This window comes from Aotus nancymaae, unplaced genomic scaffold (assembly GCF_030222135.1).
Source record: "Aotus nancymaae isolate 86718 unplaced genomic scaffold, 86718_ANA_hifiasm-v0.15.2.pri h1tg000028l, whole genome shotgun sequence".
Taxonomy (NCBI): domain Eukaryota; kingdom Metazoa; phylum Chordata; class Mammalia; order Primates; family Aotidae; genus Aotus; species Aotus nancymaae.
The window spans coordinates 16538139-16564240 of NW_026988441.1; the positions used below are offsets into that span (position 1 = coordinate 16538139).

A 26102-nucleotide genomic window follows, 5' to 3' on the forward strand; every position below is an offset into this window, starting at 1 on the left:
TCTTCTTTTTTTCTTGGTTAATCTAGCTAGTGGTCTATCAGTTTTGTTTATCTTTTTAAAGAATCAACTTTTTTCTTTTATATTCTTTTGTTCTTACTCTCATCTTCGCCTGCTTTGGTATTTGTTATTTATTTCCTTCTGCTAGCTTTGGGTTGGGTTTATTTTTTTCCTTGAGATATGATGTTAGCTTATTCATTTGAGATTTTTCTATCTTTTGGGTGTAGGCATTTAATGCTATAAAATCCTCTTTTAGCACTGCTTTTGCTATATCTGATGTTTTGGAGTATTGTCTCTATTTTCATTTATTTCAAAAAATTTTAAATTTCCACCTTAGTTTCATCATTGACCCAACAATCATTCAGGAGCACGCTGCTTAAATCCATGTATCTATATAGTTTTGAGAGTTCCTCTTGGTATTGATATCTAAGTTTTATTCCATTGTGGTCAGAGAAGACATTAGATACGATTTTTTTTTGTTTTTTTAAATAACAGAGTTTCTCCATTGATTTCTGTCCCCGTATCTGTCTACTGCTGTCCATGGAGTGTTGAAGTTCCCTGCTATTGTTGTATTGCTATCTCTTTTCTTAGGTCTAGTAGTAATTGTATTATGGATCTGGGTGTTGCATTGTTGGATGCATATATATTTAGGGTTGTTTTATCTTCTTGTTGAATTTATCCTTTATCATTATAAATGATCTTCTTTGTCCTTTTTAATTTGTGTTGGTTTAAAGTCTGTTTTGGCCATCACAGTGGCTCATGCTTGTAATCCCAGCACTTTGGGAGGCTGAGGCAGACAGATCATTGAGGTCAGGAGTTCAAGACCAGCCAGGGTAACATGGTGAAACCCTGTCTCTTCTAAAAATACAAAAAAAAAAAAAAAAAAAAAAAAAATTAACTGGGCATGATGGTGCATGCCTGTAATCCTAGCTACTTGGGAGAATAGACAGGAGCCGGAGGTTGTAGTGAGCTGAGACTGCGCAACTGCACTTCAGCCTGGACAGAGTGACACTCTGTCTCAAAAAGAAAATTAAAAAATAAAAATATATTTGACTAACAACTTAGATATAAAAAGAAATTATATATTAGACAAAATGGTGCTAGCAGGCTATTATGAGTTGAACTGTGTCCCCTAAAAGGAGATGCTGAAGTCCTAAGCCCTGGTACCTGTAAATATGACCTTACTTGGAAATATAGTCTTGACAGATGTAATCAAGTTAAGATGAGGTCACCAGGTAATCCCAGTCTAATCTGACTGGTGTCCAAATAAGAGACATACACAGAGATACACGGGGAGAATGCAATGTGAAAATGGAAGCAGAGATTAGAATGAGGTATGTAAAAGCCAAGGAATGCTAAGGACTGCCAGCTGTTAACACATTAGGAGAAAGGCATAGAATGGTTAGGAGAAAGGCATAGAACAGATCCTCACTCAGAGTCCTCATAAGGAACCAAAACTGTCAGCACCCTTGATTTTAGATTCCCAGGCTCCAAACTGTAAGAGAATAAATTTCTGTTTTAAGCCACCAAGTTTTTGATACTTGGTACTTTGTTATGGTATCCTTTAAAAAATAATACATATGAGAACCTTTGATAATGTGCACCCTAACTTGTTCTCATTACATGTTTTAAAAAATCTTATTATAAAGGTTAACAAAAGGGTCTTTAATTTCTATCATTCAACCAGTATGAATTCCTTCATGACGAATGAGGTCAGAGCGACTACCAAAAGCTTTTCCACATTCCTTACAGTCATAGGGTTTCTCACCAGTGTGAATTCTCTGATGTCTAGTAAGGTTTGAGCCTTTATTAAAGGCCTTCCCACATTTATTACATTCATATGGTTTTTCATCTGTATGGATTCTCTGATGTTGAATAAGTTCTGAGCTCTGAATAAAGGCCTTTCTACATTCTTCACATTCATAGAGCTTCATACCAGCATGAATTCTGTGGTGGTTAGTAAGTGTTGAGGCACTATTAAAGGCCTTCCCACACTGCTTACATTCATAAGGTTTCTCACCAGTATGCATTCTCTGATGCTGAATAAGCCTTGAGTGTTGAGTAAAGGCTTTCCCACATTCTTTACATTCATAAGGCTTCTCACCAGTATGAATTCTCAGATGTAGAAAAAGTTGTGAACTTTTAGTAAAGGCTTTTCCACATACTTTACATTCATAGGGTTTCTCACCAGTGTGAATTCTCTGATGATCCTTAAGGTTTGAGCAATAATTAAAAGCTTTTCCACATTCCTTACATTCATAGGGTTTCTCACCAGTGTGAATCCTCTGATGTTGAGAAAAATACGAACTACAACTAAAAGCCTTGCCACATTCCTTACATTCATAGGGTTTTTTACCAGTGTGAATCCTCTCATGTCGGGTAACGAGTGAGCCATAACTAAAGGACTTCCCACACTCCTTATATTCATAGGGTTTTTCACCCGAATGAATTCTCTGATGTTGAATAAATTGTGAGTTCTGATTAAAGGTCTTTCCACATATCTTACATTCCCATTGTTTCTCTTCACTCATAGTTTTTTGAGGTGGAGTAAGAAATGTGGGCTGAATGAAAGTAGTCATGTCTTCATGGGTAAGTATTACTTGACTGAAATGTCTCTGCTTTAGAGATATTATCTTGGTCTCACACATTGATTCCAGATCTGAAAGAAAATAAAAAGGCAAATAAATTTTCCTATTCTGGGCAAGTTAAAACTTTTAAAAAAGAAATAGGAGGATTAAACTGAAAAGAATATCTGGGAAATTAACACACTTCGTTTTCAAAGGTAGGGCTAGGCAATCTGTAAAACTGACAAGAAAAGCACAAACATTAGGAAGGTAATAAAAGAAGCTGAGGATGTGGATTCAGGAAGTAGATGACCTCTATGAGACTTAAATGTTGTTCTGAAACAGAGTCACCTTAACCCTTGGTGAATACACACTGTTTAGCATCATCCTCCACATTATAGAGAGATTCTAACTTCTTTTTAAATTTTTCTTTGCCTGATGGCGCTGCCTGAGACCCAGCTTTGTGTCTCCTCATCATACAGCTTGTGGAGCTCCGACTGCAAGGCCATCAGCATGGGCAGGCAGGGGTTCAACTGGAGGGTAATGGAGGAGACAGGCCAGCAGGATGCTGCCTCTGCTCCAGGGCAGAGAGATTATAATTATGTATACATGTGTATAAATATATACTCACATACACAGAGCACAATAGTGTTATGTTTTGCAATTTGTAGATAATTGTCAGACCTACATAAAAGGGCTATTAAGAATAATAAATGTGTTGATAGGTTTAAATGGCGGGGTGGGTGGAGTTCAGTGACTGTGCAAGGGTATACTGGCAAATCGTTAGCCTCCAACAAATCTAGTATGCTGAACACAACTGGTGGGGAGAGTAGACAGATAAATCTCTTCTGTGCATACAGGATGATATGGGTTAGGGACTCACTGAAAATCATTTTCTCTGCAATTCTGTGATGTTGACCTCGGGAGAAAGAAATGAATCATCCAAGTCATGGCAGTGACTGAGAAGAAAGGTGGCTCAAATTTGAGACAGAAGAGAGTTAAGACAGGATGAAATGTACTCTATGAGAAGGAAGGAACTCCATGTCAACATATGAACAGTGAGCCCCAGTTCTATGCTTTAAGGCGATTAACCTCTGAGCCCTCTTTTCCTTGTTTGTTAAAATGGGAATGACACTTAACTCATGATTGCTAAAAAGATAAGGAATGAGCTAGACTATTACTCAACACTCAAGGCTTATTCAGCATCAGAGAAGGCATACTGGTGAGAAACCTTAAGTATGTAAATAATCTAATATAAAGTAAGCACTCAGTATTGGTAGCTATTATTATGAAAGAATGTCATAGCAAAAACAGAGATAATGGGCAAATGAAATGGCTTGAAGATGTCAAAATAAAGCCAGCTAGACTATCTTAAGTCCTCCCTCCACACAATCATTGGCCAAACTTAGTCTGGGTGCATCCCTAGAAATCTCTTGAAGTTGTCTTCATTTAATTATTATATTGAATCCCCTCTTTCCTAGACCACTGTAAGCATCTCCTAATGGTCTCTGCAATATGTTCCAGCACCCTCTAATCCATTCAGCACCTGGTGTGGTATCTGGTCTCTAAACTGAAAATCTAAACTCCTTGGTAATTACCAAGAAGACTCCAATAATGAGGCTCTTGCCTACCTCTCCAACCTTGTGTTATACTCCACTTCCAGTTGCTCAAGAAGCCCTAGTCCTTTTAAGCACACCAAGTTTTCCCTGCCTTTGAGGGCCTTTCCATAAAGATATCCCCTTTACCTGGCATACCCCCATCCTATCACCATTGTTGGCCCTGCTAATTGCTGCTAATCATTTGAGCCTCTGCTCAAACAGCATATCTCTAGAAGGCCATAACTGATCTTCAGTCTAAATTATGGTCTCCCTGTTATTAGGCCTCAGAGCTTTCTATTTCTTATTAATAGCACTTATTATTTATAATATTATACAATCTGCACAGATCCAATGAAATCAAGAAATGTTTGATATTTTCACTAATACATACTCACCTCCTGGCAAACTACCTAAAGAATTACTGAGGCAATAAATGAATTTAGATTTATTGTTCTCAAGAATACATTTTTAGAATGGGGTTTCAAGATGGATGACTAGAGGCACCCAGCATTTACCTCCTCCACAAAGGAGGACTAAAACAGCGAGTAGATAATCACACACCAAACTGAGCATCTATGACAGAACACTGGAATTCAGCAGGGAAGTAACAGGGAACCTCTGAGGCACAAAGAGGGAAGCAAAACAGCTGGCCTTACCAGGATCAGCTTGGATCCAAGAGTGTAGGGGAAAGGTAAGGGAGACCATATTCCCACTGTGGACTCCTGCAATCCTAGCCACAAAACAGCCCCTCAGCCCTCATGGGCCCGAAGACTAGTAAAGGGAGCTACCCAGTACCTACACATCACTGTTCTAGATAGGGAGTTCTTGCTGGGTCCCTCCCACAAACCCAAGTAACTGCAGCACAGTGCCATTTTGGGATCCCAGACCCTAACAGACTACATCCTCCCCTGGGACCCAACAGTTCCTCCAACTCTACATCCATTGAGCTCTGCTGGCTTCCCCCCATGTCCACGTAGAGTGCTAAAGCACTGCAATGGTGGCTGGAACCATCAGTGTGGCTAGGTTCCCAGTACTCCAATCCAGCACTCAGAGTCCTACACCCTGGGGCATGAGCGGTACAGCAGTCAGAGGCTGCTTTTGGGACAGAGAGAGCTGAAGTGTGTGCTCCCCAGAGCCTGAGAGCCACCTGCCTGGGGCCACTGCCACTGATAGGAATACCACTGCTCCCAGGCAGCTGGGTCCCTATACATCTGCAAGTGCCTTCAGGGGCCCTTAAGACTAGTGCTGGTCTGCATCAAAGGGCCTGACATCAAGCCTACCTGGCCCACCAAAGCTGCTGCCTTAGCACACCATCTGAGGGTCTGGGAATAGACCCACCTTGCCAGCCATTGCTGGTGTCCACATGCACCATCCCCACAATGAGGAAAGGCAGAGCCAATCTGTGACCAGGGCCTGAGCATGCCATCTGGGGGCATGGGAATTAACCCACCCTACCCACCATAGCTTGAATCCATGTGCACCACTGGCAGGGTGAGAAGACAGGGTTGCCATGCCTGATGCTGCCCCTGCCACTGCTGTATGCAATGTCCAGGGGTGTGGGGATGAATTCACTCCTCACATTGCCACCAATGCCTGCACATATCTTCTGAGGGCCTAAGTATGGCCTCATTTTGCCTGCCAGTGCCCACCATCTATTGTTTGGGAGCCTGGGGATTGACTTGGCCCATCCACCATTACTAGCATCCATGCACCCCTGCCAGCAACCTGAAGACAGGCTGTCTCAGCCTGCTGCCACCACCAATGCAAGCACCAAAATGTACACACCACCTAGAGGAACAGGGACTAGCCCATCCAGACTGGCATTGCCACTGCTGGTACCTGCATATGTTGCTTCAAAGCCCAAACAGTTGGTCAACTACTGCTACTGTCATAATCAATGCCATACATGCCAACGAGGAGCCCAAGGACCTGCCCACTGCTACTACTGCCAGCACCTGAGCAAGCAACCTGGAGGCCCAGAGATCAACCTGCATGGAGCAGCTACCACCGGTGCCTGAACATACCACCTGGGACCTCATGAACCAGTATGCCCAGGCCATCACCAACACCACTGGGGCCTATGGACCAGCCCAGCTGGTGTCTGGTGTACCCATCCCAGAAAAGCCTCATCACAGCTTCTACTAACAACCAAACCCTAAGCCACTGAGGAACTCATAGATAATGCTGACACTCATTACAGCCAAAGAAATCATATGGAGATTATACCACTGCACCCACCTAGAACAAATCCAAAGCAACCTACCCAACCACCACTATAAATATATCTACAGGAAAAACGTTTTCCTATGAAAACAAATCCAAAAATTGGAAAAAATGACCATAACAAAAAATACACAGATATCAATGTTAGGATAAAAGAAACATGAAAAAGCATAGACATGACATCTCCAAAGTAACACAATAATGCTCCAGCAACAGATTCCAACAAACAAGAAATCTATCAACATCCTGAAAAAGAATTCAAAATAATGATATTAAAGAAACTCAGTGGGACACAATAGAACATGGATAAATACCAAAAGAATCAGAAAAAAACAATTCATGATCTGAATGAGAAATTCAGCAGATAGAGGTGATGAAAAAGAACCAAACAGAAATCCTAAAACTGAAGAATTTCAATGAATGAAATAAAAAACAATTGAGAGCTTCAACAGTAGACTAGATCAAGCAGAGGAAATAATTTCTGAACTTGAAGACAGGTGTTTTGAAAGAATCCACGAAGTCAAAATTAATAAGGAATTTTTAAAACTGAAGAAAGCTTAGGTGACATATGGGATATCATAAAGTAATGAAGTATGCAAATTTTAGGTGTTCCAGAAGGAGAAGAGATGGGCAAAGGCATAAAAACCTATTTAACAAAATAATAACTGAAAACTTTCCAAGTCTTGTAAGCAATATAGACATCCTGATGCAGGAGGCTCAATGATGCCCAAATAGATTCAATCCAAAAAGGTCTTCCAAGGCCCATTACAGTCAAACTGTCAAAAGTCAAAGACAAAGAGAAAATTCTTAAAAACGCAAGAGAAAGGGGTCAAGTCGTATGTAAGGGAACCCTCATCAGACTAGCAGCAGATACCTTGGCAGAAACCTTCCATGCTAGAAAAGAATGGAATAATATATTCAAAATGCTGAAAGGAAAAACACTTAGTCAAGAATAGTATACCTAGCAAAGCCATCCTTCAAAAATGAAGGAGAAACAGTTTTTCCCAGAGAAGCAAAAACAGAGAAAACTAATCACAATTAAGGTAGCCCTATCAAAGATGGTAAAGGATGTCCTACATCTGGAAGTGAACAAAATATCTACCATCATTAAACAAATGAAAAGAAGAAGACTCAAATGAAAAGAAAGGACTCAAGTCCTTTAATGTTTAAATGTTTAATGACAGGACTCAAGTCTTTTCGTTAAACAAATGAAAAGAAAGGACTCAAGTATAACCATTACATAAAGCCACCAAACCGAATGATTAGAGAAAAGAAAAAGGTTATATAAAACAACCATAGGAAATTAACAGAATAGAAATAAATCCTCACCTATTAGTAATAACCTTGAATGTAAACAGTCAAATTCCCCACTTAAAAGATACAGTCTGGTTGAATGGATAAAATAAATATGACCCACCTGCATACTGGCTGTGAGAAACTTTATAAAATCACAGACTGAAAGTGAAGGGATGAAAAAAAAAAAATACTGCACACAAACAGAAACCAAAAGCAAGTAAGATTAACTGTACTTAACAGACGTTAAGTAAAAAAACTGCAAAAGAGACAAAGAAAGTCATTATATAATGATAACGGGATCAATTCAGCAAGAAGAAATAAAGTTCTTAATATATAGGTACCCAACACTGCAGCACCCAGATATATAAGCAAATATTATTAGATTTAAAAAATGAGATAGGGCTGGTCACAGTGGCTCATGCCTGTAATCCCAATACTTTGGGAGGCTGAGGCAGGCAGATCATTTGAGGTCAGCAGTTCAAGACCAGCCTTGCCAATATGGTGAAACCCCATCTGTAATAAAAATACAAAAATTAGCCAGATGTGGTGGCACACACCTGTAATCCCAGCAACTCAGGAGGCTGAGGCAGAATTGCTTGAACCGGAGAGGTGGAGGTTGTAGTGAGCCACTGTTGCACCACTGCACTCCAGCCTGGGCAACAGAGTAAGACTCTGTGTCAAAAAAAAAAAAAAAGATAAACTCCCATAAAATAATAGTAGGGGACTTCAACATCCCACTCTCAGTATTAGACAGTTCCTCTAGACAGAAAATCAACAGCATTGGATTTAAACTGGACATTAGACCAAATGGACCTACCAGACACTAACTGAACATTTTATCCAATAGCTGCAGAATACACATTGTTCCCATCAGCAAATGGAACATCCTCCAGGAAGAGATCATATGTTAGGCCATAAGACAAGTCATAACTAGTTTTTTAAAATCGAAATCATACCAAGTATCTATTCTAACTACACTGGAATAAAACTAGAAATCAGTAACAAAAACTTTGTAAACCACACAAATACATGGAAATTAAACAACGTGCTTGCTCATGAATGCCCACCAGGTCAATTAAGAAATTAAAGATCATCAAAGACTATTATAAGCAACCATATGCTAACAAATCAGATAATCTAGAGGAAACAGAAAAATTCCTGGATACATAAACCTACCAAGATTGAACCAGGAAGAAACACAGCAGAAGAACCCTAAGCAGACCAATAATGAATAATGAGATTGAAGCAGTAATAAAATGTCTCCCAACAAAGAAAAGCCCAAGACTAAATGGCTTTACTGTTGAATCTTACCAAAATTACAAAGAACTAACCTCAATTTTTCTCAAACTATTCCAAAACATAGAAGAGGAGTGAATTCTTCCTAATCCATTCTACAAGGCCAGCATTACCCTAATACCAAAACCAGAGAGGGACACAACAAACACAACAAAAACTACAGGTCAACAGCCCTCATGAAAAGACACAAAACCCCTCAATGAAACACTAGCAAATGAAACCCAATAATACAACCAAAAGATAATATATCACAATTAAGTCAGATTTTTCCTTAAAGTGCAAGGATGGTTCAACATAAGCAAATCAATAAATAGGATGCATCATATCAACATCATGAGGAACAAAAACTATATGATCATCTCAATAGATGCACAGAAAACATCTGATAAAGTTCAACATCTCTTCATTATAAAAAAGTTTCAAAAATTAGGAATTAAAAAACATACCTTAACATTAATAAAGGCCATATATGACAAATCTACAGCTAACACCTTACTGAATGGGAAAAAGCTGAAAGCCTTTCCTCTAAGAACTGGAAGAAGACAAAGAAGCCCACATTCACCACTATTATTCAGTATAGTACTGGAAGTTGTATCCAGAGCAACCAGGCAAGAGAAAGAAATATAAGGCATCTGCACTGGATAACAGAAAGTCAAACTGTCCCTTTACAGATGACATGATCTTACATGTATATAAAAACCTAAAGATGCAACCAAAAATTCTTGGAACTGATCAATGAAATCAGCAAAGTTGCAAGATACAAAATCAATATACAAATATAAGTAGTAGGCTGGGCACAGTGGCTCACGCCTATAATCCCAGCACTTTGGATGCCAAGGTGGGTGGATCACTTGAGGTCATGAGTTTGAGAGCAGCCTGGCCAATATGCTGAAACCTTGTCTCGACTAAAAATACAACAATTGGCTGGGTGTGGTGGCACGCTCCTGTGGTCCCACATACTAAGGAGGCTGAGACAAGAAAACTGCTTGAACCCAAGAGGCAGAGGCTGCAGTGAGCCAAGACTGTGCCACTGCACTCCAGTCTGGGCAACAGAGTGAAACTCTGTCTCAAAAAAAAAAAAATTTCTGTATGTCCACAATGAATTCGCTGAAAATTAAATGAAGAAAACAATCCCATTTATTAATATAATAGTTATAAGAACAACCTCAAAGCAAATTTAACTATGAAGTGAAAGACCTCTACAACAAAAACTGCAAAACAGTCTAAAGAAATTGAAGACAACATAAACAAAAAGATATTTACATGCTCATGCAGTGCAAGAACTATTGTTAAAATGAACATACTTTCCAAAGCAATCTACAGATTCAATGTAATCTACAGATTCAAAACCATCCCTACTGAAACACCAGTTTTTACTTAAACAGGAAAAAAATCCTAAAATTTGTAGAGAACCACAAAAGATCCCAAATAGCCAATGCAATCTGTAGCAAAAGAACGAAAGTGGAAGAATCAAACTTTGAAATATACCACAAAGCTGTAGTAACCAAAACAGCATGGTACCGTCATAAAAACAGACTTACAGACCAATGGAACAGAAGAGAGAACCCACAAATAAATCCATGTATTTATAGTCAACTGATGGTTGACAAAGGTGCCAAGAACAGACATTAGGAAAAGGACATCCTGTTCAATAAATGGTGCTGGAAAAACTGGATATCCATATACAGAAGAATGAAACTAGACTGTATCTCTCACCATATAAAAAAATAAACTCAAAATGAATTAAAAACTTAACTATAAGACCCAAAACTATAAAACAGCTAGAGGAAAACATAAGGGAAACACTTCAGAAGAATAGGCAAATATATTTTAGTTAAGACCTCAAGGATATTTTCAATAAGGGGCATGTGCCCGTAATCCCAGCTACTCAGAAGGCTGAGGCAAGAGAACTGCTTGAACCCAGGAGGCAGAGGTTGCAGCGAGCCAAGATTGTGCCATTGCACTCCAGCCTGAGCAACAGAGGGAGACTCTGTCTCAAAGAAAGAAAAAAAAAGGATAACAAGTGTTAGCAAATGATGTGGAGAAACTGGAACCATCATACACTGCTGGTGGGCACGTAAAATGGTGTAGCCATTTTGGAAAACAGTCTAGCAGTTCCTCAAATGGCTAACACAGAGTTACGATATGACCCAGCAATTCTACTCCTAGGTAGAAACCTGAAAGTACTGAAAGCTTATGTCCACACAAAAACTTATACACATAAGTTCATTCAACATTATTCAAAATAGCTTAAAAGAGGAAACCCAAATGTCCATCAACTGATCAACTCATAAATAAAATGTGGTAGATCCATAAAATGGAATCGTATTTGGCAATAAAAAGGAATGAAATACTGATACATGCAACAACATGGATGAACCTTGAAAAGCATTATGCTATGAAACAGGAAGTTGCAAAAGACCACGTATTGTATAATTCCATTTATATGAAATGTCCAGAATAGGCGAATCCATAGAGAGAGAAAATCAACTCATGGTTGCCTGGGGCTGGAGAGGGGTGAGAGTAACAGCTAGAGAGTATAGGGGTTTTTCTGAGGTGATAAAAATGTTCTGAAAATTGATTATGGTGATGGTTATACAACTCTACAATTATATTAAAAGTCACTAAATTGTACACTTTATGTGGGTGAACTGTATGGTATGTGAATTATACCTTAATAAAGCTGAAACAAAAAAAAAAATTAAAGAAGTGCTACTCTGATTGGTTCATAGAGAGCAGGGGTTGGGCAGCTTTTTTATAAAGACAAAGATAGCAAATATTTTCAATTTTGTAGACTATTCAACTGTGTGACTAGTGAAAAGATAGTCACAGAAAACTTGCAATAGTTTGAATGTGCTAGCCTTAAAAAATAAACAAGTACGTCCCCCACAAAAAAACCCACAACCTCATAAGAACTGCTAGCTCAAAACCAGAAATTTTAAAAAAGATTGGCTTAATAATTCTGGTTTAAAAATAGCTATATTATCTTCCTCCTGATTTTATCAGTGCAAAATGTAAATTTTAAGACCATAAAAACTAGGCCGGGTGCTGTGTCCCATGCCTGTAATCCCAGCAATTTGGAAGGCCAAGGCAGGTGGATTACTTGAGCTGAGGAGTTCAAGACCAGCTTGGGCAACATGGCAAAAAACCCACTTCTACAAAAATTAGCCAGTCATGGTTCTGTGCACCTGTAGCCCAGCTACTAGGGAGTCTGGGGTAAGAGGACTGCTTGAGCCTGGGAGAGGGTGAGAGGATTGCTTGAGCCTGGGAGAGGGGGTTTGGGAGGAGGTTGCAGTGAGCCAAGATGCACCACTGCACTCCAGCCAACAGAGTCAGACACTGTCTCAAAAAAAAAAAACCAAAATTATAATAACGATACAATTGTGTGTTAAACCAAATCAAAATATAGTTCTTTCAAACTTTTATATCAAAGTAACTGTGTTGGGCCTGGCACGGTGGCTCACATCTGTAATCCCAGTACGTTGGGAGGCTGAGGCAGGCAGATCACTTGAGTTCAGGAGTTAGAGACCAGCCTGCTGGGCAACATGGTGAAACCCCATCTCTACTAAAAATACAAAAATTAGCCAGGCATGGTGGTGCATGCCTGTAGTTCCAGCTATTCACGAGGCTGGGACAGAAGATTCTCTTGAATCTGGGAGGCGGAAGTTGCAGTGAGCCGAGATCATGCCACTGCACTCCAGCCTGAGTGACAGAGCAAGAGCGAGACTCCATCTCAAAAAAAAAAAAAAAAAAACCTAAGTAACTGTGTTACTCTGTAGAGAGTCAGCTTAAATATAAGACAAGATTCTTAGTTAACTTTAAGACAATGGACATTAAGAAAAAATAATAGATAATCCTTGGAAACCTGGATGATTTCTAACATTAGGTATTAAAACATTGATTCCCAAGAATAGTTTTAATATATATGCCATTATAATATGTATGCCTTATTTTTTAATGTTAGAGGATGGCTATACCTTTGGGTAATGTAAATAAACACGTGATTTTCTGTTTTGTTTTTGGGGGGGCATTTTTGTCCTTTTTATAAGTGCTTATAAGGAATGTGGGTGGCTATTGGGGAAATGGTATCAGCTATTGGGGAAATGAACTCAGGAGCTTTACTAGTCTGTTAAAATGTTTATATATCACAGTTCTCAATTTCCTACCTCCCACATTATTCTGTGATTAAAAATTATAATCTGAGGGCCGGGCGCGGTGGCTCACGCCTGTAATCCCAGCACTTTGGGAGGCCGAGGCAGGTGGATGACGAGGTCAAGAGATCGAGACCATCCTGGTCAACATGGTGAAACCCCGTCTCTACTAAAAATACAAAAAATTAGCTGGGCATGGTGGCACATGCCTGTAATCCCAGCTACTCAGGAGGCTGAAGCAGGAGAATTGCCTGAACCCAGGAGGAGGAGGTTGCAGTGAGCCGAGATCGCGCCATTGCACTCCAGCCTGGGTAACAAGAGCAAAACTCCGTCTCAAAAAAAAAAAAAAATTATAATCTGAGTAGTTGAGACTATCTGGTAATAATAATAACAGAAATGCAATAGATACGCTTTTGTTATCAAGGAAATCACATGCCAGGCACGGTGGTTTCCTTGATAACAAAAGCGTATCTATTGCATTTCTGTTATTATTATTACCAGATAGTCTCAACTACTCAGATTTGGGAGGCCAAACTTTGTAGATCACCTGAGGTCAGGAATTCAAGATCAGCCTGGCCAACATAGTGAAACCCTGTCTCTACTAAAAATATAAAAATTAGCCAGATGTGATGGTACGTGCCTGTAGTCCCAGCTACTCAGGAGGCAAGGCTGGAGAATCACTTGAACCCAGGAGGCAGAGGGTGCAGTGAGCTGAGATTGCACCACTGCACTCCAGCCTGGGCAACAAGTGTGAAACTCCATCTTGAAAATAATAATAATAATAATAGTTTTGTCTTAAAAAAGCTAGTTGTTTCAAAATGTAAAACTGATACATATAAAAGACATCTCAGTTTTGATGGGTTTATTTTCAATTCACTATTTGAACAGTATATATTCTTATGTAAAAACACTCCTAAGTGACTATTATTAAGCAAAAATATCAAAATAGAAAGTACAAACTGCAACACAAATGAAAGTAATGCGTAACATAAATGGGGATGCACATTAAGTAGAAAACAGGAAAGTTATAACAACATTTGTGTAATCAGGATATAAACTATGAATATTGCTATAGTCAAGATATATACGGTGATTATCAGACAACTGCCCTCAACTATCAGAACAAGACATCAAGAAATACTTTTACAGTTTGATGTATCACAAAATGACAAAACATACTATTCAAAATTTGAAGGTAGGTATCAGAAGAATGAAAGTAAGAGTTGGAAATGTATTGTCTTTAATGAGACAGACTGGGACAGTCAGGGTAGGTATGTATAATGAAAAAGCAGGCTGCTGTTTTTCTCTTTTTTGAGATGGAGTCTCGCTCTGTCGCCCAGGCTGGAGTGCAGTTGCATGATCTCGGCTCACTACAACTTCCACCTCCTGGGTTCAAGCGATTCTCCTGCCTCAGCCTCCCAAGTAGCTGGGACTATGGGCACCTGCCACTGTGCCCAGTTAATTTTTGTATCTTCAGTTAAGATGGGGTTTTACCATGTTGGGCAGGCTAGTCTTGAACTCTTGACCTCAAGTGATCCGCCCTCCTCAGCCTCCCAAAGTGCTGGGATTACAGGTGTGAGCCACCACGCCTGGCCTGGGCTGCTGTTTTTCAATATAAGCTTTATAACACTATGATTTCAAACACACAAATACTGCTATATTCAGGATATATATGGTGATTATCAGAGACCAACCCTCAACTATTAGAACAAGACATCAAGAAATACTTTTACAGTTTGATGTATCACAAAGTGACAAAACATACTATTCAAAATTTAAGTAGGTTACAGGACATACAAATTTCATTTGTATTGCAGTTTGTACTATTTTGATATCTTTTGATAATACTATGATTTCAAAATATATTACTTTAATGAAAATTAAATTAATTATTTTAAAATGAAGAATAAACAGAGACCACCTTTCAAGCAGAAAGGTACAAGGTTAAGGTAAGATTAAGAAGGAGGCAAATTAGCAAGTTGGTAGGGAAGAAAAGCGGTAGGAGAGACAGAAATAAAATACGTAAAGGCAGCTAAGATCAATTGATAACTGGGAAAAAGTGAAGATTCACAAACTCCTGCCTAGGTTCCTAGAGCTTTGTTAAATCTAGAATTATTTCTCAAGGGAGGCACAGATCTTCTATTTCCAACACTAACTCCATAGGTAACAACATCTACTTCTAGGGCTCCAACCACTTGGATCAATTTCTACTTCCATATTTTTGACTGTTTTACAACTTTCTTCTGAGCTTCCTATTTGATCTTATCATTGATGAATCTACTCTGTAGAAATTATTTACAGCAATGTCCCAGCTCCTACATTAGATGACAAGTTTCTTAATAAGCCTACATATTTTATAAACTGTACAGCACCTAGCAGACTACGGTACAAAATTAGAGTCAAACATTTTTACAAGACTTGTTATTTAAAAATCTTAATTCTCCATAAACTAATAGTAATATTCTAATGAAAAATATAACTTGGCATTTTGATTAAGTTTGAAATAACTCTATATAAGCTAATTCTAATTTTTTTTTTCAAGACCAAGTTTCGCTCTTGTCCCCCAGACTGGAGTGTGGGTAACACCCGCTATGGGCACCAAGGAAGAACTGTCCAGACCCCAGGCACAATTAGTGCCTGAAGAATATCTTAGTTTGTAGTGTTATTACGCAGCTATTTCCTTTATATATCCTTTATATATAATCATATATTAGTTTATAGAATTAGTGCCTGAAGTATAACTTATTGCTTACATATATCTAGCTTATATAATCATACTTAATACTTCTATCTAGCATACTTAGTTCTATATAATCTTTCTATATAATCATATAGTAGGTATTGTAGTCGGAGCTATACTGACATATTTAGTGCTGATTTATATAATCCTTCCATATAACCAATAGAGTAGTTTGTAGTAGGAGGAATGCCTAGAGCAGTCACAGAACAGAAGCAGTACATGGGAAAACAGCCAGATCAGGACAAGAACCAAAGACCCAGGGAGTGGCGTCCCTGTCTGAAAGGGCATAAGCTGTATGGCAGGCTTGGAGCAAGACCCTCTCCTCCTGATAAAGGAGTTGTAGTACCTTGCATTCAGTTCCTGTGGAAAGTAGGCCTCAGGTCTGAGATCCTGGAAATAACTGAGGGAGAAGAACCCCTCTGGCGTGACCAGTCACGGTGGCTGTACACTCTGTCAGTCTTTTCTCACTTCTGTGCTAGCTCAAATCATCCTCACATAAATATCTTAAGAGAAGAGCACAAGTCTCTCAGCTCCCACTGCATTGGCTTATAGCATCCTTCTATTAGAAATCCTTTGACGTCGCCAGTCCCCAGATAAGTGTTGCACACGACACCTGTTGCACACAGCCCACCTCCTTGCCTTGGTGACCTAATGGGGGTGGACCCCTTTTCTGTACACGACCCTCTACTACCACACATGGCACAGCCCGCTACTGCGCACGGCCCACCTCTCTGCCCAGGTGACATAATGGGGTGGCCCCCTTGCTTGTGACTCACGTGATTATATATGCCCTATTACTAAGCCTAAAGATGATGACCTCACTCACAACCCTGCCCCCTGCTTGTACCTAATAAATACAGATGCTTCTGGGCATTTGGGGCTCTCGCTCATCTCTGCTCACAGGTTGCATGGCCCCCCGAGTCCAGCTGCTCTTCACCAGTTCTTCAGTGTCCTGTCTCTTTACTTCTTGGATCCTGCACCTCAGCAGAGCATAAGGAACACCCCACGACCCTGTGGGGCCCAACAGCCCTACACTGGAGTGCAATGGCACAATCTCAGCTCACTGCAACCTCGCCTCCCAGGTTCAAGCGATTCTCCTGCATCAGCCTCCCGAGCAGCTGGGATTACAGGCACCTGCCACCAAGCCCAGCTAATTTTTGTATTTTTAGTAGAGACGGGGTTTTACCATGTTGTTGCCCAGGCTGGTCTCGAACTCCTGACCTCAGATATCCACCCACCCTTGGCCTCCCAAAGTGCTGGGATTACAGGTGTGAGCCACTGTGGCCAGCCTAATTCTAAAATTTATAATGAAAATGCAAAGGACTAAGAAGCAGCAGGAGAACTTGCTCTACTAGATAAGACTTATTACATGCTATAGTATTAATATAGTGTGGTATTGGCACAAGGATAGACAAATAAGCCAAAGGAACAGAAATCAGAGATAGACTCACAGACACAGGATTTATGACAAAGGTAGTCCTACAGAGAACGGGAAAAGGACAGTCATCTCAGTAAATACTAAGAAGTCAACTGGATATTCACATGGAAAAAAAATGAAATTTGACCCCTACCTCACAACACATACAAATACCAACTTCAGGAAACTAGATCTAAATGGAAAAAGTAAAACAATAAAGCTACTAGAATATAACACCGGAAATATCTTCATGACCTATGGGTAGGCAATCATTCCTACCCAGGACTCAAAAAAGCAACACTATAAAGAAAAAGATAACTGTGACCACATTAAAATTAATAATATTTGTTCATCAAAAGACACCATTAAAAGAATAAAAGGCAAGATATAAAGTGGTGGGAGATATTTACATCATGTATAACCAAATACAGGGCTAATATATAGAATATAAAAAGAATTCTTTCAAAGCAATTAAAAAAAAAAAGACAACCAACTAAGTTTAGCCAAGAAACTTAAAACAGGCATATCACAGAACACACATATCAGAGTAACTAAAATTTAACTAAAATTAACAGGTCTGGCAATAATAAGAACTGGTAAGAATGTAAGAATGCAGAGCAATGGCAACTTTCATACTGCTAGTAGAACTGCAAATTGGTACAACTACTTTGGAAAATTGGTATATTTACTAAAGCTGAACACACACATATCCTATTGCTCAGTAATTCCACTCCTATGTATATACCCAAAAGAAATGTGTACACACATTTACCAAAAGTTACATACAGGAACCTTCACAGCAGCATTATATGTAATAGCTAAAAACTGCCAACAAACCAGCTGTCAACAGGAGAAAGGACACTTAATTTATAGTAATTAATAATATATAAAGCATAATTTAAAATATATTCACAGAATGAAGCAGGGTGTGGTGGCTGACGCCTGTAATCCCAGCACACTGAGAGGCCGAGGTGGGTGGATCACCTGAGGTCAGGAGTTTGAGACCAGCCTGGGCAACATGGTGAAACCCTGTCTCTACTAAAAATACAAAAAATGTGCTAGGCGTGCAGTCCTGTAGTCCCAGCTACTCGGAGGCTGAGGCTAGAGAATTGCTTGAATCTGAGAGATGGAGGTTGCAGTGAGCCGAGATCACACCACTGCACTCCAGCCTGGGCAACAGAGCAAGACTTCATCTCAAAAAAAAAATATATACATATATATGTGTATATATATATTCATAGAATGAAATACAACATAGCCAATAATAATGAACTAACACCAGATATATGCAACATCATAGATATGTCTCATAAACATAATGTTGAACAAAAAAAGTCAAAGACAAAAGACTAAATACTGTGTGATTGCATCTATATAAAGTTCAACAATAGGCAAAACAAACCCATGGTGCTAAATGTCAGGATGGTATTTATTTAAAAAGAGGCTGGTGATTGGGAAGGAGCAGAGAAGGGGTTCTGAGGTGCTAGTAATGTTCTATTTCTTGTCCTGAGTAGTGGTTTCACCATTCTCAATTTCACCAGGCTATGCAATCATAGTCATGTAGTTTTCTGTGCATATGTTATACTTCAATTTTTTTTTAAAGTAAAAATCAAATGTTTGATAAATGAAAGAATCAACTATTAAATCCAGAATGAACTGGTCAAAGATATTAAATAATTGAAAGCAGATAAAATGAAAACAAGTATAGGGAAGGAAAAAGAAAAGACACACACAAACACACACACACACTTACACTCATCTATTTCTTAGGGTGGAAATGTCTACTTTTATACCAGTCTAAATGTAGCATATCATAGAGGGAATGAAACCTAAAATGTGAGTAAAATAATTATAGCATAATTACAGTCAGGAAGGTACTTGCTATATCGGACTAGGGAGAAAGTATGAGGAAAAAAAGGTAGGATAGCTTATATGGAAGAGGCCTCAGGCCTTTAAAGGGAGCTTCTTGATAAAATCTCAGATGTATATCTCCTCATAGCCCTGTGCTTGAGCCATCATCTCTTACTTACCTGAACATAGGCCTCTAGTCAACTCTCTGTCAACCATCCAGGGCTCTCTTCCTTGTTCCAATAAGGAGATCACAGCTGGCTTAGAACTGGAAAGTCCTGCTCAAAAGAAAAGACATGAGACATGGTTATGCTTTGGGCTCCCCAGAAATCAGATCCAGTCTCTTGGTGATCAAAGAAGAGATGCCATTACAAGAAGGACCAGAGAAAGATGGAGAAGATGAAGCTGCAGCCACAGTCCATTAGAGCTGCCCACTTCCAACTCTTCCATTCCATTCCAACTCAAACCATTCCTTGGGAACAGGGAGCAGAAATTCAGCTGGTTACATGAAGCAAACAATTCACAATGGAGAAAGGAGAGATTTTCCAAGGGCAGACTCTGAATTTTGGGGATAGTTACCCTTACCCACTGAAACCAGGTTGCTGAAATTCTCCAACATCACTTCTTTGTATAAATTCATCTGACCAGAGTCCAGGCATTCCCATTCCTCTTGAGAGAAGTCTATGGACACATCCCTGAACATCAGTGACCCCTGAAACAACAAATATGCTTTCACAATGAAAGGAAAAAAGAAAAAGACGGTGGTAGAGGTGACAGAAGCCTCTGCAAGAAAGGACAGAGTAAGCAAATTAAAGGAGGTGGATCCTATCATATCAGAAGATATATATATCCTGTGTACAAAGGAATGTACAAATAGACTGGACTTTTCTGGTGATACGAAATAGCAAGCATGCAGCCCTATTAGTGAGTTTCTTCCCCCTCCCCCTTTCCCTTTATAAGTCCCAAGAGAGGGGAAAATGGGAGGGACTTTCAAACATGTCTTATAATACATGGAGTAAAAATTCACAACATCAGAGGAAAACAAAAATAAACATTTCTAAAAGCTTCCAGGAAGAAAACAAAGATCACCTAAGTTTTCAGGAATCACAATGGCAATAGACTTCGCAAGAGCATCATTTGAAATAAGAAAAAAAGAAAGCAATTCCTTTAATATTATAGAGGAAACCGAATTCTGACCTAAAATTCTATATCCAGTCAAATTTGTAAACCACTATGAAGATTAAATCAAGACAATTCTAGATCTGCAGGGAATAATAAAAGTATTTCCAATGTGGCTTTTCTTAGGAAGCTACTGGGCTACATTTTCCATCAAAACTAGAGAGTATATTTTCTCATAACGCAAAAAAAAAAAAAAGAAAAAACTCCCCAAAAAACTAGACAGTAAATTAGAAAAAAGAAAAGGTATTATATTAAGAAAAAGGAAAACTAACATGAAAATGGTGATCCAAGTGCCAGTATAATTATAAAACGCAAATCCTAGAACATTATCTGACAGCAGAGTGAGAGAACAGCGTCTAGGTACACAAGACGTGAGGACTACAGGAAAGACATCTCCAAAGAAAAATAAGGAGCTAGTATGTTTGATTATGTAGAAAATGTTGATAGGCAACTGACAGCGATGTTAGAGAATTTGAAAAAAAAAATAGCAGCACATACATAAAACCAGGCAAAAGAAGAAACAAGGCAATTTGCTTTGAGAAAAATACAAATTGTACTAGAAAAAATCCAGGATCTGGTGTTTTACTTGGCTCACATTAACAATATCTGCAAAGTCCTAATCACAGGGATAGCAGTAATGTAAAGAAAAATTGTCATATAATTCTATTGCATGGACAAAAAATGAGGACTATGGTATGGGAAATCTCAATTCGTATTTGCCTGCCTAGAAATCACTAGAAAATATGTATCCAAAAATAGCAATATAGAAATATTAATTAGAAATATAGGAAAAATGCCAAGAGAAACAGCAAAAAGAGTTTAAAGTAGCCACTTAAGGGGAGTAGGATTTGATAGTGGGACAATGCCCTGCCATTTTTCAGGTCTTTTAACATTTCTTGAATTTGGGGGGTTTTTTGAGATGGAGTTTCACTCCAGTCGCCCAGGCTGGAGTGCAGTGGCACACTCTCAGCTCACCGCAACCTCCACCTACCAGGTTCAAGAGATTCACCTGCCTCAGCCTCCCAAGTAGCTGTGATTAGAAGCACTAGTCACCACCTCCAGCTAATTTTTGTATTTTTAGTAGAGACAGGGTTTCACCATGCTGGTCAGGTTGGTCTCAAACTCCTGACCTCAAGTGATCTGCCCATCTCTTCCCAAAGTCCTGGGATTATAGGCATGACCAGCTAGCTGGGACTGAGGCTCCTAACCAATGGGGTCTGTGTTAACTCTAGGTAGTGTCTGAATTCAGCTGAATTGTAGGATACTCAGTTAGTGTCCCAAGAATTGGTTGTTTAAAAAAGGACACACATTCCCAATTGATGGGAGAAATGAGGGTACCTATCCTTCACCTTAGGACAAACAGGCTCCAGGGTACAAAGTGGAATGATGACATACTTTGGAATAATTTTTGCTGTGTTCTCTGGAGCTTAGGGGGCACAAAGACTGGTACCTATTCCCCGCTTTGGACTATATATGGACCCTATAAAGGGACAAAGTGACTTCAACAAAGGAATGGATCAAGAATGCAGAAATGTGTGACAGATATCATAAGTAGCCATTTCAAGGAGACATGCTGCACATATCCCAGGAAATGCAATTAGAGGTTTCCAACAAGAGCTTCTCTGAGAAACCCTTAATGGTGCCTCATAAAGGAGTGTTGAACATCCATCAAGGCAAAGGAGACCAACACCAAAACAAGCCAAGAAAGACTTTTCTTTTCCTTACCTCCTCTTCCTTACCCCTATTCTAATCTCATAGGATCCAGAGACTATTAGGCAGGAGAAATAGAAGCTCAGAGCGAGGAAATCAAGAAGCTTAATATGTCCCTCTTTCATACTGCAAGCTTGAAGCAAGCCTGAGCTCACAGAAGAAACTTTAAATGAAACTCACATACTATTACACTGAACTAGAGGTTGTAATTAGTAACATGAGACTGAGATTGTGACTGAAAACAATCAAAGGATATCAAAGAGTGATCAAAAAATTATAGTCTGTACAAGTTTTTATCCAGGGCAACAAAAAAGTTAACCCACAGAGAGGGTTGAGAGTAGAAATTATGAGGGAAAAAAATTTTCTTTTGCTTGCTTCATATGGAATCCTGCTTACTTCAAAATGCTGATGAGAAGCAGATTTGGTTTCTCAGGTACACAGTCATATCATCTATAAAGTGATAATCTTATGCCCTCTTTTGTAATTTTTAACCTAATTTTTTTCTTATGTAAGTGTTTTGGTTAATGTCTATAAAACAATGTTAAATGACATCAGTAATGTGGTATCCTTGTTTTACTTCTGATTTTCAAATATTTTCATGTTTCAAATATTTCCCTATTAAATACTAGGTTAACTTCTGAAAACAAAATTTAATTTATTCCTTTTAAATTTTATTGTCTACGACAGTATACCACACATCTCTAGTTATTCCCATTAATATTGGGCAACAATCTTCCCTATAGAAATGATGAGTGTAACTAGAGACTGAAGGGAGAGGGGAACCATATTTTCTATTTGGGCTTTGGTACAGGAGAGGGAAGACTCAGTCCTCTTTAAAAGAAATTCAGATAGAAAGGCCTTACACAAAATAGGTTTGTTAGATTTATTCTTATCCTAATTTTCTTTGCATCTGTACCAAACACATACAATTTAAAAATTGAGAGTAGGCCCATTCAGAGTTCCAAATTTACAACTTAAGAAAACACTGTCCCTATTCTGAGTCCTGTATCCTAATACGTATCCTCTAATTTTCAGATAAAGCGATCATCTAGTGAATGGATAACCTTATAATTTAGTGAGTTCCCCAAGATTAGAAGTGTTGAAACACAATTGAATAAAGGTATTTTCATTATCACTTGGAGGAAGAATCCAAAATTCTAGTTGCCTGCCACGCCCACTGCCCCTCCTGAGATGAGGAAAGGTTCTTTTTTTTATCATAAAGGGATAAGACACAGAAAAGAACAAGAAATTCTAACCTATAAATGTTTAGTTAGAACCTGAGAAGGAAAGGGAGAGAGAATGATAGTGGGGGCTTTTTAAAGGGATGAGTGAAGATTTTCCTGAACTAATAATAGATATTCATCCATAAATTTTAAAACTCTACAAATCCCAAGAAGATAAATAAAACACATATATATATCTTATACTAAAATTACAGAAAGCCAAAAACAGAACAGTCAGAGGAAGACAAGACAGATTATTATCAAAGGAGAAGAGCTAAATCAAGACTGTATGATATTGGCATAGGAATATACAAAATCAATGGAAGAGAATAAAGAGTTCATAAACATACTCATGCACATATAGACACTAGGTATATTTGACGACCAATGAAAATACAATAGATTTTCCAATATATGGTACTGAAAAAAATGGGTACTAATAAGGAGGGGAAGAATCTGACCCCTACCTCATAACATACACAAAAACCAGTTGCAAGTATATTAAATATCTAAACATGAAAGTGAAACTTATGGCTTTAAGCATAAATATAAGAGAGTATCTGCATGACCTTGGGACAGAGAAAGATTTATTAAATAAGATACAAAAAGCACTAACCATAAAGGAAAAATATTGATAAACTCAGCTTTTAAAAAATAGTACTTATTAAAAAATCATCTTACAGGAAGTGATGAAACAGTCCAAATAGTAGGAAAACATAATCAATAAAGGACTGAGACCCAAATTACATAAATAACTTGTATAAATCAGTAAGAGCTATTCCAAGAGAAATATAAGTAAAGATTTGAACGGATATGTCACTAAAGATGAAATGCTAAAAACTGATAAACATATGGAATATGTTCAATTTTATTATTAATCATGGAAACCCAAATTCAAACCTGTGGGGGTAGGGGTTGTAAGGACAGATATATATTCAAATAAGGATTTAAAAGTCTGGCATGTCTGATTTGAAAAAAGTATGTAAGGACAGATATATATTCAAATAAGGATTTAAAAGTCTGGCATGTCTGATTTGAAAAAAGTATACACCATAGTTTTTTCAAACATAGAAAAATGTATTTCCCAAGACCATTTGAAGACATGGGAGAATATTTATGACACGTTTTTAGTAAAAATGTAGAACATAAAATGGTAAGTAAATTAAGTAAAATTTGGTTTTTGAAAATACATTAAAACATTAACACTAATTATTTGAATGGCCAAATCTTATTTTTTCTTGGTAATGCTGTGTTTTTAAGATCTCTAAATTAATCATCCTTTTATTTTTTTATTTTTTTTTAATTTATTTATTTTTTTTTTTGAGACGGAGTTTCGCTCGTTACCCAGGCTGGAGTGCAATGGCGCGATCTCGGCTCACCGCAACCTCCGCCTCCCGGGTTCAGGCAATTCTCCTGCCTCAGCCTCCTGAGTAGCTGGGATTACAGGCACGCGCCACCATGCCCAGCTAATTTTTTGTATTAGTAGAGACGGGGTTTCACCATGTTGACCAGGATGGTCTCGATCTCTTGACCTAGTGATCCACCCGCCTCGGCCTCCCAAAGTGCTGGGATTACAGGCTTGAGCCACCGCGCCCGGCCATCCTTTTATTTTTAAATCATAATAAATATTTGAGAAGAAAATTCAGCAAGCATAAGTGGCACAACCATCCTTTTCTGTGATGGGAAAATTATAGGGACTTATAATTAAACGTCATTTCTTTATTAAGCAAGAATTTTCAGAAGAAAAAGAGGAGACCACAACACACCTTGGATACTGCTTGTAGAAGTTCATCATGCATTCTTTCCTCCTCTTCTGGGTGACTCACCTGGAGAAAGGTAAAATTGGGAGAGTAAAGAGTAGCTGTGAGACAACAGGGTTTTCTTGGTACCCAAATTAGTCAAGGAAGACGTCCTCCCCAACTCCATTACCCATGACACACGAGGAATGGAGATCAGAGGAGATTGGGGCAACCTGTCCTATTCCAGTGGCTCAGGGGAAAGGCTCTCTTCACTGCTGTCCAGGGTTGGAATCTGACCAGACCTCAAAAAGGTTTCCTAGAGACAGAGTTCTGAAGTCACAATCGCACAGTTGACGGGACCGTATATTCATACACAGAATGCCACATACATTTAGGGACAGTCACACTTAAGGCGACATGCACATCTCACCAGCACACACGGAGCCACACGCGGCAACACAGTTACAATTACATACACACCATGGGAAACACACAATAACAGCTGCACAGTCGGAGGCACCCCACACTGTCGCAGAGTCACAATCACACACCACCACGGGAACACACAGCCACAACCCCTGCAGTGACCGGTATCCCATATCCGCACATAAGCCGCAGTGTTATTAGTTCCCAGACAATTCCACAACCTCCCTTCTTCAGGCCGCTCGGTCCGCACAGGACCAAGGCGCCAGCTCCCCACTGGCCTTAGGTATCCTCACCTAAGCTCTTGCAGACCTGAGCCAGTTTCTCCCGCGGACCAAAACATCTCACCTCCCAGATCTAAGGGTCCCGCCAGGCGTGACGAAACGTTCGAATTCCTGCGAGAAAAGTGAACGGCCACCAGGCCCTCTGGGAAATGTAGTCCCGCGCGGGACCCACGCCGATTCCTGTCCGCTCCTCGCCTGGGCCCACCCGAAACGGCTGCTCCTGCAACTCTCAGCATCCAGCCGAGCTTCAGAGTTGCAGGTCGCCGTAGCGCTACGCAGTGGAGCTGAGTCTCCCGGGGAACCTGGCCCACGCCTCACCTTCACACAGGAAACGCACGTGCGTTCTGGACGGAAGTTGAGTGGGGCCGCGGGGCCTTCTGGGAGGTGTTGTCCTTGGAAACGTCGCGGGCGCGA

The 26102-nt window shown here is 39.3% G+C and overlaps 1 protein-coding gene across 4 annotated transcripts; it reads right to left on the reverse strand.

The window, feature by feature from the left end:
• On the reverse strand, positions 1–25794 carry ZNF829 (zinc finger protein 829). Of its 4 annotated transcripts, none has more exons than XM_012437001.2 (5): positions 25753–25794; positions 25009–25068; positions 19716–19842; positions 19313–19408; positions 1–2656 (listed from the first exon to the last, which is right to left on the reverse strand). In XM_012437001.2, the coding sequence occupies exons 2-5, from the start codon at positions 25039–25041 to the stop codon at positions 1677–1679; spliced, it is 1236 nt and encodes a 411-aa protein (XP_012292424.1). In that variant the 5' UTR covers positions 25042–25068; positions 25753–25794; the 3' UTR covers positions 1–1676. The 4 variants fall into 4 exon arrangements, with proteins under 4 accessions (XP_012292424.1, XP_012292397.1, XP_012292415.1 ...); XM_012436974.2 differs by having other exon boundaries at positions 25701–25766; XM_012436992.2 differs by having other exon boundaries at positions 25009–25297; positions 25701–25763.
• Between the last annotated feature and the right edge of the window lie 308 nt (positions 25795–26102).